Source organism: Hoplias malabaricus, chromosome 15 (assembly GCF_029633855.1).
Source record: "Hoplias malabaricus isolate fHopMal1 chromosome 15, fHopMal1.hap1, whole genome shotgun sequence".
In the NCBI taxonomy this organism is placed as follows: Eukaryota; Metazoa; Chordata; class Actinopteri; order Characiformes; family Erythrinidae; genus Hoplias; species Hoplias malabaricus.
This window is the reverse complement of record NC_089814.1, coordinates 30193119-30208469: the sequence shown is the minus strand read 5'-3', so window position 1 is coordinate 30208469 and position 15351 is coordinate 30193119. Positions and strand designations below refer to the sequence as shown.

Genomic DNA, 15351 nt, shown 5'->3' with positions numbered 1-15351 from the left:
CGGGAATACACCCTGGAGGGGGCGCCAGTCCTTAACAGGGCAAAACACACACTCACACCTACGGACACTTTTGAGTCGCCAATCCACCTACCAACGTGTGTTTTTGGACTCTGGGAGGAAAAAGGAGCACCCGGTGGAAACCTACTCGGACACAGGGAGAACACACCAACTCCTCACAGACAGTCACCCGGAGCGGGAATCGAACCCACAACCTCCAGGCCCCTGGAGCTGTGTGACTGCGACACCTACCTGCTTTTATTTAAAATTGAACCTGATCTAAGTTTTATCTCAAGTGTTGACCAGGTCATAATGCTACTACAGTGATGGCCCCGAGTTTTAAACAGTTCCATTTCAGAAACCCTTTTTTATACATATAATTACATTAATAGTAACTACGTGTTCACGCTGGCAGGCCACAGAGCGACAAGTGACAAATCGAGTTGTGATTTTCTCAACTTTATGCAAATGACTTGCACGTGAAGCAACATGTTCCTGTCTCTAGCTTGGACTTCATGCCCACATGTAACAAAGCGAGCAGTCTGAACACATCCACAAGAGGCAAACTTGAGCGACGTGAGCACCTTGTCGCCCGCTAGTGTAAAAGGGGCTTAAAAGCATTAGCTTGGGTTTACTGTCCAGTCTGAGGTCAATCTGAACCCAGTGTTGCGTATAAGATAACCTCTCAAACTCCTCAAAATCCTGGGATGAGAGATATATTTTTTGGGACCTTATTAGGCTTAGTTTGGGTAGCAGACCAATAATCATTGTTTCAAAAATTACATACTAACCAAATCTGCCTCAGGTTTGATTCCTAAGATTGTTTTCACACCTGAAGTTTGTTTGCTCTGGTCCGAATCAGTTAAGACGTTTTCACAAAGGGAACAATTCAAGCAGCTAAAGTGTAGCCAGTTCTCCGTTTACCTGCTCTTCGGCATTCAATAGCTTCAGCTCAGACTTGCTGTGGTCACTTCATAGTAGAGTCAGATCGAGGTCAGAACCTGTAGAAATGAACTGCATCAGGCCATTCCTCAATATGCATCCTTGTGCGTTCTTACATTCTTGCTTGAAGTCATTTTCTACTTTCCAAGTCTTGTTCTAATGTTCAAGAACGGTAAAATTCCTCCGATGTTGTTGTCAATCTGCCCAAAGTAAGGAGACTTGACAACGAGAATGACCTGAAAATCCCATTAGTCAGTTCGGCATCACAGATTTGCTCTATCGTCTTCACAAGAACGTTCTTTTGGAGAATCTATTTTTGGACCAACTTCTCTACGTTACGGTGCGATTACTTTCTTCACATCTGCCCAAACAATCTGCACTAAGGGTGAAAACTAATTAATCTGACTAAATATCACAAGTGTGAAAACGCCCTTAGGGCTGACAAATGCCTATGTAAATCTTTACTCTCTTAAGCATTCTTCTACTCTCCAGTGGTGTCTAGAGATCTCTAGAAGACCAGTGTGTGTGTGTGTACAGCAAAACTGGTCTTATTAGTTGTTCATCATAAACAATATAAAAAAAACTTGCTAAAGGGTGACTATTTAACATTCTAAGTGAGTCATGCACACCGCCACTGAAGAAAAACTTTGACCCAATCATTACGTGAAATTGAAGGGTAAGCACACAGGTCACGTACAGATTAACGACAGCAAAAGCATGTTTAGTATGTGCTCTAATTGAGCTTGGGATTCAAATTTATCAGTGCCACTCAAGCCTGTTCTGACTGGGTTTCAAAGCCAGTTTGATCTTCAAATTAATACCAATGCAGATTCTATACAATGTGTTCTGCTAGTATGGTAACACACCTTCAACTACAAGGGCCATTCCCGTTTTCATCCTTTTAGCAAACCTGTATACATGTACTCGGTTTTATTCAGTAACAGCAATGAAAAAGGCAAAAGCTATTATTATATAGAAGCAGTACAAGTCAACATTTGAACCCTACCCTTACCAACAAGGCTGTGAAAGTGCTAGCAAAATATTGTGAACATATAACAGAAATAACTCAACCATAAATGGTAGTAAATTATATTTTCAAGGTCCAGAATTTTTTCAAAGATTACATAAATTGCAGGTTAGTGTTCAGGTAGTTTTATAGCATCAAGGCCTTTGAATCTCTTTAAATGGTTAAAGGAACACTAGGTAAGATTTGGTAGTTTTCTCCCGGGCTTCCCACTACAATTCATTCATTCATTTATCCATTCATTCTCTGTAAACGCTTTTCCAGTTCAGAGTTACAGTGGGTCCAGAGCCTACCTGAATTCACTGGGCACAGAGAGGGAGCACACACAGTCACTCACAACCTCACACCTATGGACACAATCCACCTACAAACATGTGTTTTTGGACCTGGAGGAAACCCACACCAACACGGAGAGAACACACCAAACATCTCACAGACAGTCACCTGGAGCGGGGCTAGAACCCACAACCCCAAGACAGCCCCTACAGTTGTACTGCGTAATTCATATTTCCAGCACTATCCTGAAATCAAGGGGGAGAATGAGGGAAGATTATGGAATTACATAGTGCAGCTTTTGCAGTACTGAACCCACATTAGCAACAAGGGAGGCCCTATTCTCCTTAGTACAGGTCAGTGGAGCATCACAATGCTTTTTAAGCTGTAATCCTAAGGTAAAAATACTACCTAGTGTACCTTTTAGGGGAACGTCATCTATTTGAGAGAAGATTCAGTTCAGACAAAAGGTATTAGACTATGTCTCAAATGTAGCTGTAAAAGTCATTTCAGAGATTATTCTAATAAAGATAAAGTGTGGGATGAGACAGGAAAATGGCACCCAGCACCAGGTCATCCATATACAGTAGAACCATTTAGCAGAATGCCCCTGCATCCAACCAATGTACTCAAGCAGAGAGAAAGACACAAAGGCCCACCCTTCTTAATTAAGTTGTCTTAATTCCTAACTTATTTTAACATGATGTGTTAATATGTTCCGCTCAGCTACGTCGTATACCAAGAGACCCCTGCTTTTCTTTGTTTTGAACATTTAATGAAGGGGAACATTCTTCCTTCCACTGCCGGTGGAGCAACACTAGGGACTACAGTTGAGTCCCACGGGGTGGCATCAGGCAACAAAGCTAGACTGATTAGCACCAAGCTTTTTTTCTATTCTAAACTCTTCTTTTATCTCCACAACCTACACAGCACACGAGTCCTGAAAAGAGCTCCTCAGAGCGAGTCTAGTACTTGCAGCAAAGTTGCTGTTTGACGTGTTTGATGCTACTGATAATAATGAGCTTATGTAGGGGGAAGGGAGGCATCCGTTTGAATCTTCTGGAGACCTGTGTGCTTCCCTGTGTGTATGAACTGTAGAGAGAATATGCTGGGGATTTTGAGGTCATGCGTTTCTTGTTTTCGCAATCTGCAGTGAGAGAGAGAGAGAGTGTCAGAGAGAGAGAGTCATTGAAGCCTCACTAGCTTGCCGGCGAAGAGGTTCGTTCCGCCTCTCAGTCACAGCCCCTTCTAGACAGAGTGGGAGCTTTGCGTTTGCCGTTGAATGTATAATTTGTCTTTGCTTCCATCAGCTCCTCCAGTGACCTTCACTGCAGAGACTAAACTTCCCACTAAACTCTTTTTCGTCACAACTCTGAATTCATTAAACTTAGAAGATTGATGCTACCATCTTCTCTCCGGTGTGTACAGCCTTCCCAAAACAGTCTCAAATATCTCAGTCCACAATGTTTAAAGATCAAAAACAGATCAAAAGGGATTCTGCAAAACTGCTGCCGCTCAAACACATTAATAACCGGAGGCTTTAACCGAACGTGGAGAATTAGATTAAAGTGGTACAGTTTGGGTTTATACTTAAATTTGTGGGAAGGCCATCAGGCATTCAAAACATTTACATTTCACTTGTCTTCCCACAGGAGTGCATGCAAAGGAGTGTCAATCAATAGAAATGTCCAAAAACTTTAGGTTAGTAACTGCATCGCTTCATAATTTTGTGTCTATGTTCTTGACTTCAGAACCTGAACTCTGAAGAGATACGCAACCATGACTGGCTTCCTGTAGAAACAGCCAGGGTTCATGCGATGCTAGATTCAATTACACACAGAAAAGTAATCACATTTGACAGGCAGCGCTGTTCTTCATTAATGGGTAAACCACGTCACTTGTTTTGTGCATCGGATTTGATTATGAGATGACCCAGCCATACCTTCAGTCTTTCTGACACGCCGTCCGTGAAGCTGATGGTGAACTCCTCCACCTTGGGCACCTTCAGCTTGGCTTTGTTCTTCTGCTCAGTTTGGTATTCGGTTCGTGTTTTCACCACAACCTGCATAAAGAGTAGGTCAGTATAGTGCACAATAGGGGTGGGCGATATGGCCCTAAACATTATCACAATATTTCAGGACATTAGGGCTGTACCATATCATATTGTTCGCAACAATACTGTCATCATTTTAAAAATGATTAAAAAAAATTGTGGTATCAGTGATATTCAGACTTGTTTACATCATGCAGTTGTCCATAATACGACATACGTTCTTTATATTTAAGCCACAATGAAGTACGGTGGAAAGTGGCTCTGAGGTGGAGGAATTTGCTCCAAAATGTGGAGTGGCTTGTGGAGGTGGACTGTCTACCTTTACTATGTATTTTTTACCTATTTTTCATTTGTTTATTTATTTATGTTTTTAATTTTCTCTCTTCAATTTCATTATTATTTACTCATTTATCTTTGTTCTCTCCTGTTTTACCCTTTTTTGTGCTTTCTATTAAAATTTGAAAAATAGATTTGTTTTATTATCTGTTAATATATTGGTTTTTTTAAAACAACAGTTACATACATTGGGATTTTGCATCCAATACAAAATGTAACCACTAAATTTATCACAACTCTACAGTTCAGAAAATTTAGTGCATGCCTGAACTGCAAACATAAAAATTTATACAGAAATTACCATTAAAACATCACAGAAATTAACTAAACAAATAAAAAACGTTTGCTATGCTGAGTCAGTATAGTCTGTCTGATTGGGGTACAGATCACATTGGCTATTGAGTTCCTCACAGCATTTCTGATTTTCCTCGTAATCAACTGGGTGCTTCCGCTTGAGACGGTGAAACAGATTAACCGTGTTTCCCCATTTTGTTGTTACAGGCTTCTTACGTATTTTACAGATTATCATGGTTTGTTGTACATCTGATATTTCGTAACCAAAACCCTTCCACACTACTGAAGTCGCTCCCCTTACGCATAACTGTATGATGTCATTACATAAACAAGTCAGAATATCCTTATTATCACAATATGAAGTTTCTTAATCATTTAAAACATATATAATGATATTATCGGTAACAGTTAAATTCGGCACAGCCCTGGCAAACATATAATTTAATCATCTTGAAATCTACACCAACATGCAAGCCAATGCATCTGTCAAATGTATTGATGATCTCATGCCATAAATTGAGGTCAGTCATATTTATGTAATCATAAATACTGCAGTAAGATACCCATGCCCATATCTAGTCTTGAATGCTTCTGATAACACTTTATCATCTTCGGGGTAATGCTTTGTAACTGCTTTGCTTATCTTAGATTGAGATATAATCAATAGTCATTCAGAGTGCTCTGATGTGAAATGGTGCACTGTTGAGAATAAAACCTGCTTACTGCTTCTTTTCAGTGAAGGATACCATTTCATGGTTTGTGTTAACGCAAACATAGCCATTTATTTACAGTCCACAATGACCAGTAAATATACATGTGCTTCAAAGTATTCTTAGAATACGTCAATGGGCTATACAAAACATGTTCATGACTTTCTTTGCACAAAATTACTCTCACATAAAGAGATCTCGCCAGCTCTATTCTTGCCAGTTTCTGACACCAAGATCATTCAACTGACTCACAGAAAAGAAATGGATTGGGTTTTTTCACACTTGGAGTGTTTATAGGAGCAGTGGAGACCCAAGTGGAGATTATAATCACACACAACATAAGGTGTTGTGATGGTTGGTGATGTGGCATGTAAAGATCACATGGACCTGGTGGCACTGAGCATGCATTAACGGTGCCAGTGGGGCTAGTTGTGGATTTACGGTTGTTGATACTTAAGGGTAAGGTAGGACTGTGAATCTGGCTTGGAGTGGGGTGTATCTGGGACACCAGACTTCACTGTTGAGCCTTCTGGAGGTGTTGTGTGCTTAATTCAGCGAAACAAGTCAATCCATTGGTACTCACTTTATACTACAATACCACATATAACAATACCACAATGCATGGCCAAAGGTAGTGTAAACCCATGAACACTAGCTGACACTTGTGGATAGAGAAAACCTACTGCACTGTTTGGTAAAAACCTGCATGAGTTAGTGCCTGAAATCGTACAGTAGCCTCCTGAATTCAGTTCCTAATAATAGTGCACCGTATAGTGAGTATTATAGGGAATAGTGAGTAGGGAGTCATTTTGGACACAGTGTTAGTCTACCTGGACCTAGAGCCTAAAATGACCTTTACCAATTTCCATCACCAACTTAAAGACTACCTTTAATAGGTTATCACCACATGGCACCACCACAATAACAGATCTTCTCCTTTTAAAGACTAATGGTAATGGTCTGTAAAATCACACTGCAGAATCTCACCCTCTGAAAATCGATGGACAAATAATACCTCCAGATGATTACGCCTTGCCATAGACCTTCGGCTCAACATTTAACTTCCACGCTAGTCCTGAAATTAATGGCATTTAATGTGACACTGACTGCAGGATGAGCCTTGAACACTTGTCATCAGCTCAGCAATTATTGCTTATCCGACCCCTTTCCAATCACCCTGACATTTCATTTTCTTCCTGAATTCCCATCTTGTCTGCCTCTATTTCTCTGCCTGTGCTCCTGTGCTATTTGAGGTCTCCTGTTATCATTAGTATTGCTCTGCCATTTTTTTTATACATGTACCGAACCTACGCCTTTAGGCAAGGTTAGGCTGTGTCATTTTTGCTGCTGATTCTTGCTGTTGAAAATACAAGCGTCAGGGACTGCTGCTGGCCGGAGTGGATTGAGCTTTTCAGAAAGGAATACAAAATAAACACGATATATCGATCAAAGTGATTTTCAAATTTTCCTGGATGATAAGGAGAGGGATCAGAATAAAATGAGATAATGAAGTATGTTCAACCTTTTGCATGCAGTTTGCCTTTGATAAATGTCATTCTCAGTTGATTGTTATTTTAGGTATTAAGCTAAAACCTGAATAAGGTCTTGTGTGGTGGAAAGCTTAGTGCACGCATGTCCTTTGATGTGTTCTTACCCTGCTCCAAAAGTTACATAGTGCAGTTTCTGCAGTGCTGAGCTCAGATTAGCCATGACAGAGGCTCTGTTCTCCCTACTAAATGTCAGTGAAGCACCATAAATATTTTGAAGCTGTAATTTTAAGGTTAGTATTATTTTGAAGACTTTAAGCGTGGTCTTTCAAGACGTTTTGTGTAGACACTGCTATGACAACACTGAGATTGTTTAGTATCTTAAGACATGACTCATGACTGTCTGATTACTATCTGCAGGCCTCTACAGTCTCCTAGGCTAATGATTTCCTACAGGGCTGATCATTATCACTGTTGGAGATGGGGAGATTTTCTACATTGGAACAGAATAGTGACAAGGACAACAGAACTGTATCATGAATTTCTGTATTGAACTGTGTATTGAAGCCAGGCCTCAAATAATATTATCTGAAAATTTTAACAGACAATACAATTTTTCATTGCATATGTTCATTATCTGGAGTGCAAACTACAAACTGTGAAATAAAACAACCCCATCAGGTTGTGGGCTGCTCAAATGATCTGTTCTGATTTTGTGCTGCATCTTAAATAGAGGATGGCCCCACCACCTCATCAACATCGCTCCAAAAACAGTGCTAGACCTGTGTTCACGTGAGAGCAAAGGTAAAAAATAGATTGAGCAAAACAGAAGGAACAGGAACTAAGAAATAACAGTACTGATTAAATAAGGTGAAAGAAAGCATGAAGAAGAACGAGAACTGAGAAAAAAAAATGGTAAAAACCAGAGCTTTAGCTCCTCGCTCCTCACTGTTGTGCGCTCAGTCTGGGTGAACAGCAGCTCATTATCATTTAAAAAAACAGGTGCTGGTGTTGCAGCCTTGTGGTATTTTGACCAAAGCACATCACAGATGTTTCATTTCGTCGCCAGGAGAAAACAAGACTGTAACACGTCCTCTCAATAAAGATCAGACGGTCTTCTCTTTCTCCGGAAGGCCAAGAAGGCCAAGAGGTTTTACCACATCTTTTATCATACATCTGGTTTATATGATATTAAATTACATAGCCCTTCTATTGGAGCTGGATGTATGTGTAATTTTATCTCCGGTTCATTCTTGATGATACAACTCTCTAGTCCATGCCAGGTCCCTCACATAATAGTGATTTCCCAAGATGACCATTAAGCTACAAATACTCCTTAGATCATCTGCCGTGATGTTTCCAATAAGCATGACTATGAACACTTTCTGTACCACCTAATGATAATGGTTGTGCTACAATGGTTTCAGGAAACAAGGCCCTATTCAGAGGGTGTAATGGAATATAATCTAGTTTCCTTGGCAAATAATACCTCAACATATTTTCCGTAAACTTCCTTTAGTCACACATCTAAAAATAAAAAAATATCCAACGCACGCTAAATACTTGCACTATATTAATTGTAGTCCAAGTGTTCGGTCTGATAGACGAAACTTCACACTTCACACTTAGTCATGCCTACACACCAGAAGTGTAAATATTTCTTTACTCTGCTGATCCATGGGTTGCAGTCACATGATTATTTATTAGATTTTTATTTATTGTATTTATTTATTTTGCATAGGCACCAGTGGGTTTCCTCCGGGTGCTCCGGTCTCCTCCCACATTCCAAAAACACACGTTGGTAGGTTGATTGGCGACTCAGAAGTGACCGTAGGTGTGAGTGAATGTGTGTGTGTTTGTGTGTTGCCCTGTGAAGGACTGGTGCCCCCTCCAGGGTGTATTCCCGCCTTGCGCCCTATGATTCCAGGTAGGCTCTGGACCCACCGTGACCCTGAATTGGATAAGCGGTTACAGATAATGGATGGATGGATGGGCATGGGCGCCATGTTGGGAATGATAGGCTGATTTTAGAAATCAGCACTAATGAAAATGAACGGGAAAGACAGATTAAAAATTAGGGTTGAGTGGTATAACGATAATACATATACTACAATATTTAAAAATGTGAACGGCATCTCAAAATGAGGGCGGTATTTCTGCCTTGTGTGTGATGTGTCAAATTTCTGTTCGGTGTCTTTCAAAGTCGGCTACAATGTGCATTTAAGAGAGCCACAGGGAGGGGGCACTGTGAGAGCTCAATGACTTCTGATGTCACGGCCTGAAAACGGGTGGAGAAAAGCACAAGCCTCGTAGCCCACCGCAGGTGCAAATTTATCACTGATTTTGGGTTAAAAGAGAGAGGAAGAAAGCTGTAAACAGACAAAATTTTCTGAAAATCCTTCACTTGACTTTGTGCTCACAGGTATATGGCTTTATCCTCTAAAGGTGTGTGTTTTGAGCCTCAGTTCACTGAAAAATCTGCTGTAGTGTGCTAAACCACAAGTGCCTGTTAATGTAGGGGTGTGCGATATGACGATATTATATCATGAGCGATAAGAATTTGTCCACGATACACCATCAAGGGGAGATTTTTGGATCGTGCTAATGCACATACACTCTGCTGCATTCTTATAAGTTGTTTACGGACTGTGTACATATTACACATCAGTCAAATGGGTGAACTCTCGGGACACTGTTAATGTAAGTTGGTACTCTAAAATGTAAGTCTACTGAATTAAAAGCAAAAGAATTTATTATTCCATACATGGGGGGAAAAAACACTGGCGTCACGAAGCCTGAAGAGACCACAAACACACACCAAGCATACCAGCGCTTACGTAGGTTGTCTCATTCAAAACAAAACCAAATTTGAGTCAATCCACTAATTAATAATCCTCATGTTTGTGTAAAGATGACATGCAAAATGAAAGAAAAACAATACAAAATAAGGTACAACAAACAAAAAAATGGGTTTAAATATGTTCCCTGTGGACCTCTGCTATGGCCATGTAGCTTGGGCTCTCAGTTTTAACGACATGTCAATCAAGTCTGTAGACCAATCGGGGCGATTCTCAACCAAGGAGGAAGGGAAGCAACCAAACTACAGCACCTAACAGACGCACACCACGAGAGACGACAGAAGACAGTTTTATATGGAAACAGCAATCAAAATAAACAACAATCAAAACAATAAATACGTTTTCAAAGCTTAGATCCCTGTCACTGTCCACCCCTTCCCTACTGAGACCATTTAAACACAGGAGGGGAGTGAGGGAGGTGGCGTCACTCTACGGCCAATCGGGAAAGCTTCCTCCTTCCGACGCGTCTGGCCTTAAAGGGAAAGAGTACTGGGTTAGAAACAAAACTAAATATCAGAATAAATCGAGGTGAGTCAGAAATTTTTGCCTGTTTGGTGAGGGTAAAAATCCATTTAGAGAGGTGCATGAAATTAGTTTGTCAAGGAAGTTAAAATGTAAAATGTTGCCATTAAGCTTAGCTTTTCTGCAGTAAAATGAATCATTTTCCTTATGGAGAGGTTGGGGTCTTTGAAGATTCCAGAAGAAGATTTCAAAGAAGATTCCAAATTAAATTTAGAAAAGTGCCTAGAAAGTTTTGTTGTTTTGATCATAATTATCGATCATATTTATTCTCTCTAATTTATTCACTGCCTCAAAATTTGAATTGTAATTTCAGGCTGAAAATGGAAAAATCTACCTGGAGTGTTAAGAGGTTTAAAAAACAGCATGGAAAAGAATCGTGATAAAATTGAGATCATGGTCCTGCTAAAATAAATTGTGATAATGTATTTTTGCCATATCGCCCACCCCTATGTTAGCGCCAGCTGTGCTTCTAAACAGTGTACACCATCTTATTTAGCTTATTTTCAAAATTTTCTGTTCCTTCAGCACCAGTTGCTGAAATTTGCTCTCTCTCAGAAACAGGTTTTTATTGTCAACACGTGTCGTTGTGCACTGTCGGGCTGTGTTTAGCTAAATTCACTCAACTTTGTGCTCACAGGTATAAGGCTGAGCGCAGCCTGCCAGAGCAGCCCCTCCCCACGGTGATACCGTATACATTGATAATATTTTGTGACAGTATGAAAATGTGGATACCACCCATCCCTATTAAAAATGATCTCATACACAACTCCTCTCCCTGCACTGGAGACTTCTTACAACACTCAGAAGCAAAGACGGTCGTTGCGTCTTTGCATCAGGGGCATAAAGGATCCCACAGTGTAGCTTAATGAACGATTAAAATCTGTTATTTACGTTAATATTTTTGTCATAGAACCAAACAGAGAACTGTTAGCACGTCAGACTCAAAAGCCCTTTCTCTTCTCTTGTGATCGAATCTGAGTGAGTTACTCATACAGATCATATACAAACCTGTGTAATCATCTTATGTCAAGATCTTATGTCTTGTGTTTGTTTTAGTGTCTAAGATACTACAGACACAAGCCACATATTGCTTTGTCTAATTCTTTACCCCATTTACAAGATAAATATTCTGAGTACTATTAGGTTTATTAAATTTGATGTGCACTACATAGGGAGTATGGTGCTACTTCTGGATGCAGCCCGAGCTCTTCTTCTTTCTGACACAGACGAAAAGAGCTCTGTATACAAATGTGATGCAGATAAATGGCTGAAGGACCCATACTTGTATTTCTTCAAGTTTAATGTCTCAATGAGGACAAAAATTGTTGATACTTGTTATTTGAGGTGTGTATATGGGTAATGCATAGTTTCCCAATATTCCGGCTACGCTACACTGTGACAGCAGCTGCAACCCATGGATACACCTTTGCAGACACTTGAAAACACTAACTGCAACTGACAGTGCTTATACACTCCTCACACCACAGATTTGACAGTCCTACCACACGTCATAAGAAGGTGTTGCCTGCCAGAACAGCTCTGAGATTGCTACCAAGGCCGGTAAGCAGACATAACCTGGAGACTGTGTTCCTCGGGGACCTTAAAACACAGCATGTGGTGTAGAAATCCCAACAGATATTCACTCCCTTGTTCTTGCAAGCTGGTAACAGTCAGTAACTGTTTTTGTTATTGTTGGTGTTGCTTTAATTCAGGTTTATTCGTATTTCAGTGTTATGTAAATATGTCACATACACCATGCATAATGCATTTTGTCAAAATGGGGCTGTAAAATCCATGCTGAATCAAACAGAAACAAGCTAATAGATAAATAGCTCAGATGGTATTTCATCTTTCTTTATTCCAGTTCTGTGAGAGGTGCTACTCAACAGCTTTCAAAACAGAGAGGAAAGAGCCTCACCAGCTCATAGGGATGCGTTAATAATCCAACATATCCTCTTTGCGCTGAGCTGGCACCCCACAGAGGCTGCAGCCGCCATATGACGAATGAGATTAAATAGCTTTCTTTCTTTTTGCCATGTGGGGCAATAAACCATCAGAATCCCAAAGGATAATGATCATCTCATGAGGGATGGTGGATGGGAGTGGGGGTGGGGTGGGTGTCTGGTGAGGGGGGCTGTGGTCAGGATGGTGTGCAAGATATGGCTAAAAAGATTACAATAAAAATCACAATATATCACAATTAAAAACACACTACCCACCTTCAAATTTCAACGTTTCCTAAACTGTACTGCACTTAATTCAACTTAACATGACCAAACAGACCCTTTTCTTAATGAAGCATACAGCTGGTCATTGTTTTTTTATAATCCCCTGTTGTCCTCAATGTGCTCAGCGAAGTGTGTACTATATATCAAACTTTATCACAATGACAATAAAATATCACTACGCCTACTGCACACCTCAATTATGACTGCACAAGCTTTTTAGAGAGTGACATGCCAGTTCAGTTAGCAGGTGCACACCATGATTGTGCTTCCCTCAGCAGAATCCCTAATGAGAACAGAGGCGCCACTTGGCAAAAGTGTCACAGTTGCCTTTCGTATGGTTAATGCAATCTCGCTGCTTTAAAACTCGACACTGCTGGCTGACCTGGCGGTTCCTGTAAAAAGCCAGAGATACCGACATCTCAACTTACACAATAACTCACAAAAATCAAATGTAGATCACTCTGCCAAAATGTGCTCCCTATAAAACATTTCTGCTCTAGCCAATTAACACGGCCGTCATTCAATAAATGGGGTCACATATGAGTGAGGTCCATGACGGTATCCATATTTTGTTTTATATATATATATATCCCTTATTACAATACATTCTTATGTCCCTTATTTCTCCTTTAATAATTTGGAATAAAAATACACTGTCAAAGCATGGGTTAATATACCGGTCCACTATACCGTACTATATGGTCACACATACAGAAGTAATAAGCTACAAAAAGCAATATATAAATGATGCTCCTCAGGCCTTGCACCCAGTGAATCCAGGTAGGCTCTGTACCCACGGTGACCCTGAACAGGATAAATGACTACATACAATGAATGAGTGAATGAATGTAACTCAGTATTGCAGATTACATGTTGGGGTCAGCCCCCTCCAGGGTGTATTCCCGCCTTGTGCCCAATGATTCCAGGTAGGCTCTGGACCCACCGCGACCCTGAACTGGATAAGTGGTTACAGATAATGAATGAATGAATGTTGGGGTCAACAATATCTCTAACATCAACCACATTACATTCACACAAACCTTGTCTCTTCAAAGAAAGTCATGATAATGAATTACACAAACCATTATACTTTCAGATGACATATCATCCATAGGTTTCTTTCACTGAAAATACTACACTTGTGGAATGATTTGGTATGTCTTTTGTACCTTTAGCATGATGTCAGATGTACTCCTAAGGAACCTTAAAGGGTTGTTATAGCATTGAGAGTGATGGTGGATTGGACAGATGTCTATATGGCTGCTCTAGGAGACTGGGGTGATATTGGGCTCATGACTGGTTATGTAAGGTGCTATGGAAGTAGGTGTACCTCACCTTGTCTGGTGCTTGATACTGAAGATGACTAACATCCAAAGGCGTGATGAGGGGCACGTTTTGAAATCCATCCTCAACACTCACAGCTTTTGCCCCTTTGTCCTGTAGATTACTCCCAAGTTTCACCATCTTTATCCAATTCTCTCACCTCTCAGCAAGCTACAAAACATACATACATAAATAAATTAATTTAAATTGTGTGTATATATATGTATATATATATATATACACACACACACACATTCTGAAACCCAGCCCCAAACCCTGACCACCCTTCCCCAAACCTTGGGCGAACATCCTCCGTCCTCTGTGATCTATAAAGGCACCCTTATTGTCTACCTCACAACCATCCACATTTCAGAGAGGCGGGACGTAACTTAACCAAACGTTAGCCGTTCTAAAATATCAAAGAAACAGCAAATAAAACGATCAAAAACCTTGTAAGCGGTTCGTTGTGAAAACACGGCAAAAAAAACAAAACGAAGCGCGCGCCGCTGCCAGACCCCCTCAGACAAAACACAGAGCGCGCGACAGACAAAACAAACCAAGCCCCCGCGCGACCCTCATTACCAGTCAAAACCATTCATCTCCCAAACAACCAGACCCCGCAGAACAATAATAAATGTACTCAAACTACACACAAACACACACTCACCAAAACAAGCGTCCGCTGCGGCCGTGTGTACTGTCACAACTCCGCTTCTGACTCTGTGCCTCTGTGTGAGAGAGAGAGAGAGAGAGAGAGAGAGAGAGAGAGAGAGAGAGAGAGAGAGAGAGAGAGAGAGAGAGAGAGAGAGGGGTGGTGGGGGGATAGGAAAGCAAGCATTTGTTGTACTACTCGACCCTCAGGACCACGAACAGCTTAACACCAGCTGATTCTTGTGCGCCATCTCGTGACAGATCTAAAGCCATGCACGCTAAAATGTTTTTATTATAAATTATTTATTGCAACACTTAGCATGTTAGAAATCGTACAACAAAGAAACAAGAGTACTTTTTGTTTTTATCACTGATTAACTTTGGCCACTGTTTGTAAACAGTGCTTTGGGCTGGCTTAGGCTTTCCAGGGCCCAAAGCTGTATTTTCTTACCATTCAATTTTGTACAACCCTATAATCTATAAATAAAATATAGTAGGACTGCACTGATTTGTTTCCATGAATGCTCAAGCCCTAGAACTTGATTTCTTGAAGGGCATGTACAGTTGAGTAGCAGATGAATAGGACTGGAATTTGTGTAAAATTTCTCATGATGCTCAAATAAAAGGTTCATTTCATAACATAAATGCACCAT

At 40.5% G+C, this 15351-nt stretch overlaps 1 protein-coding gene across 2 annotated transcripts in view; it reads right to left on the bottom strand.

Moving 5' to 3' along the window:
- The window catches only part of nsg2 (neuronal vesicle trafficking associated 2), a 41823-nt gene extending 27048 nt beyond the window's left edge, over window positions 1-14775 (bottom strand). Inside the window, exons 1-3 of one of the 2 annotated variants that reach the window (XM_066646285.1) lie at window positions 14715-14775; window positions 14060-14218; window positions 4179-4298 (exon numbers count right to left, since the gene is read on the bottom strand). In XM_066646285.1, the coding sequence (XP_066502382.1) occupies window positions 4179-4298; window positions 14060-14188 (249 nt within the window). In that variant the 5' untranslated portion in view covers window positions 14189-14218; window positions 14715-14775. Of the gene's footprint in view, window positions 1-4178; window positions 4299-14059; window positions 14219-14343; window positions 14471-14714 lie in introns of those variants that run through there. The other variant, XM_066646286.1, reaches the window with a different exon arrangement.
- Between the last annotated feature and the right edge of the window lie 576 nt (window positions 14776-15351).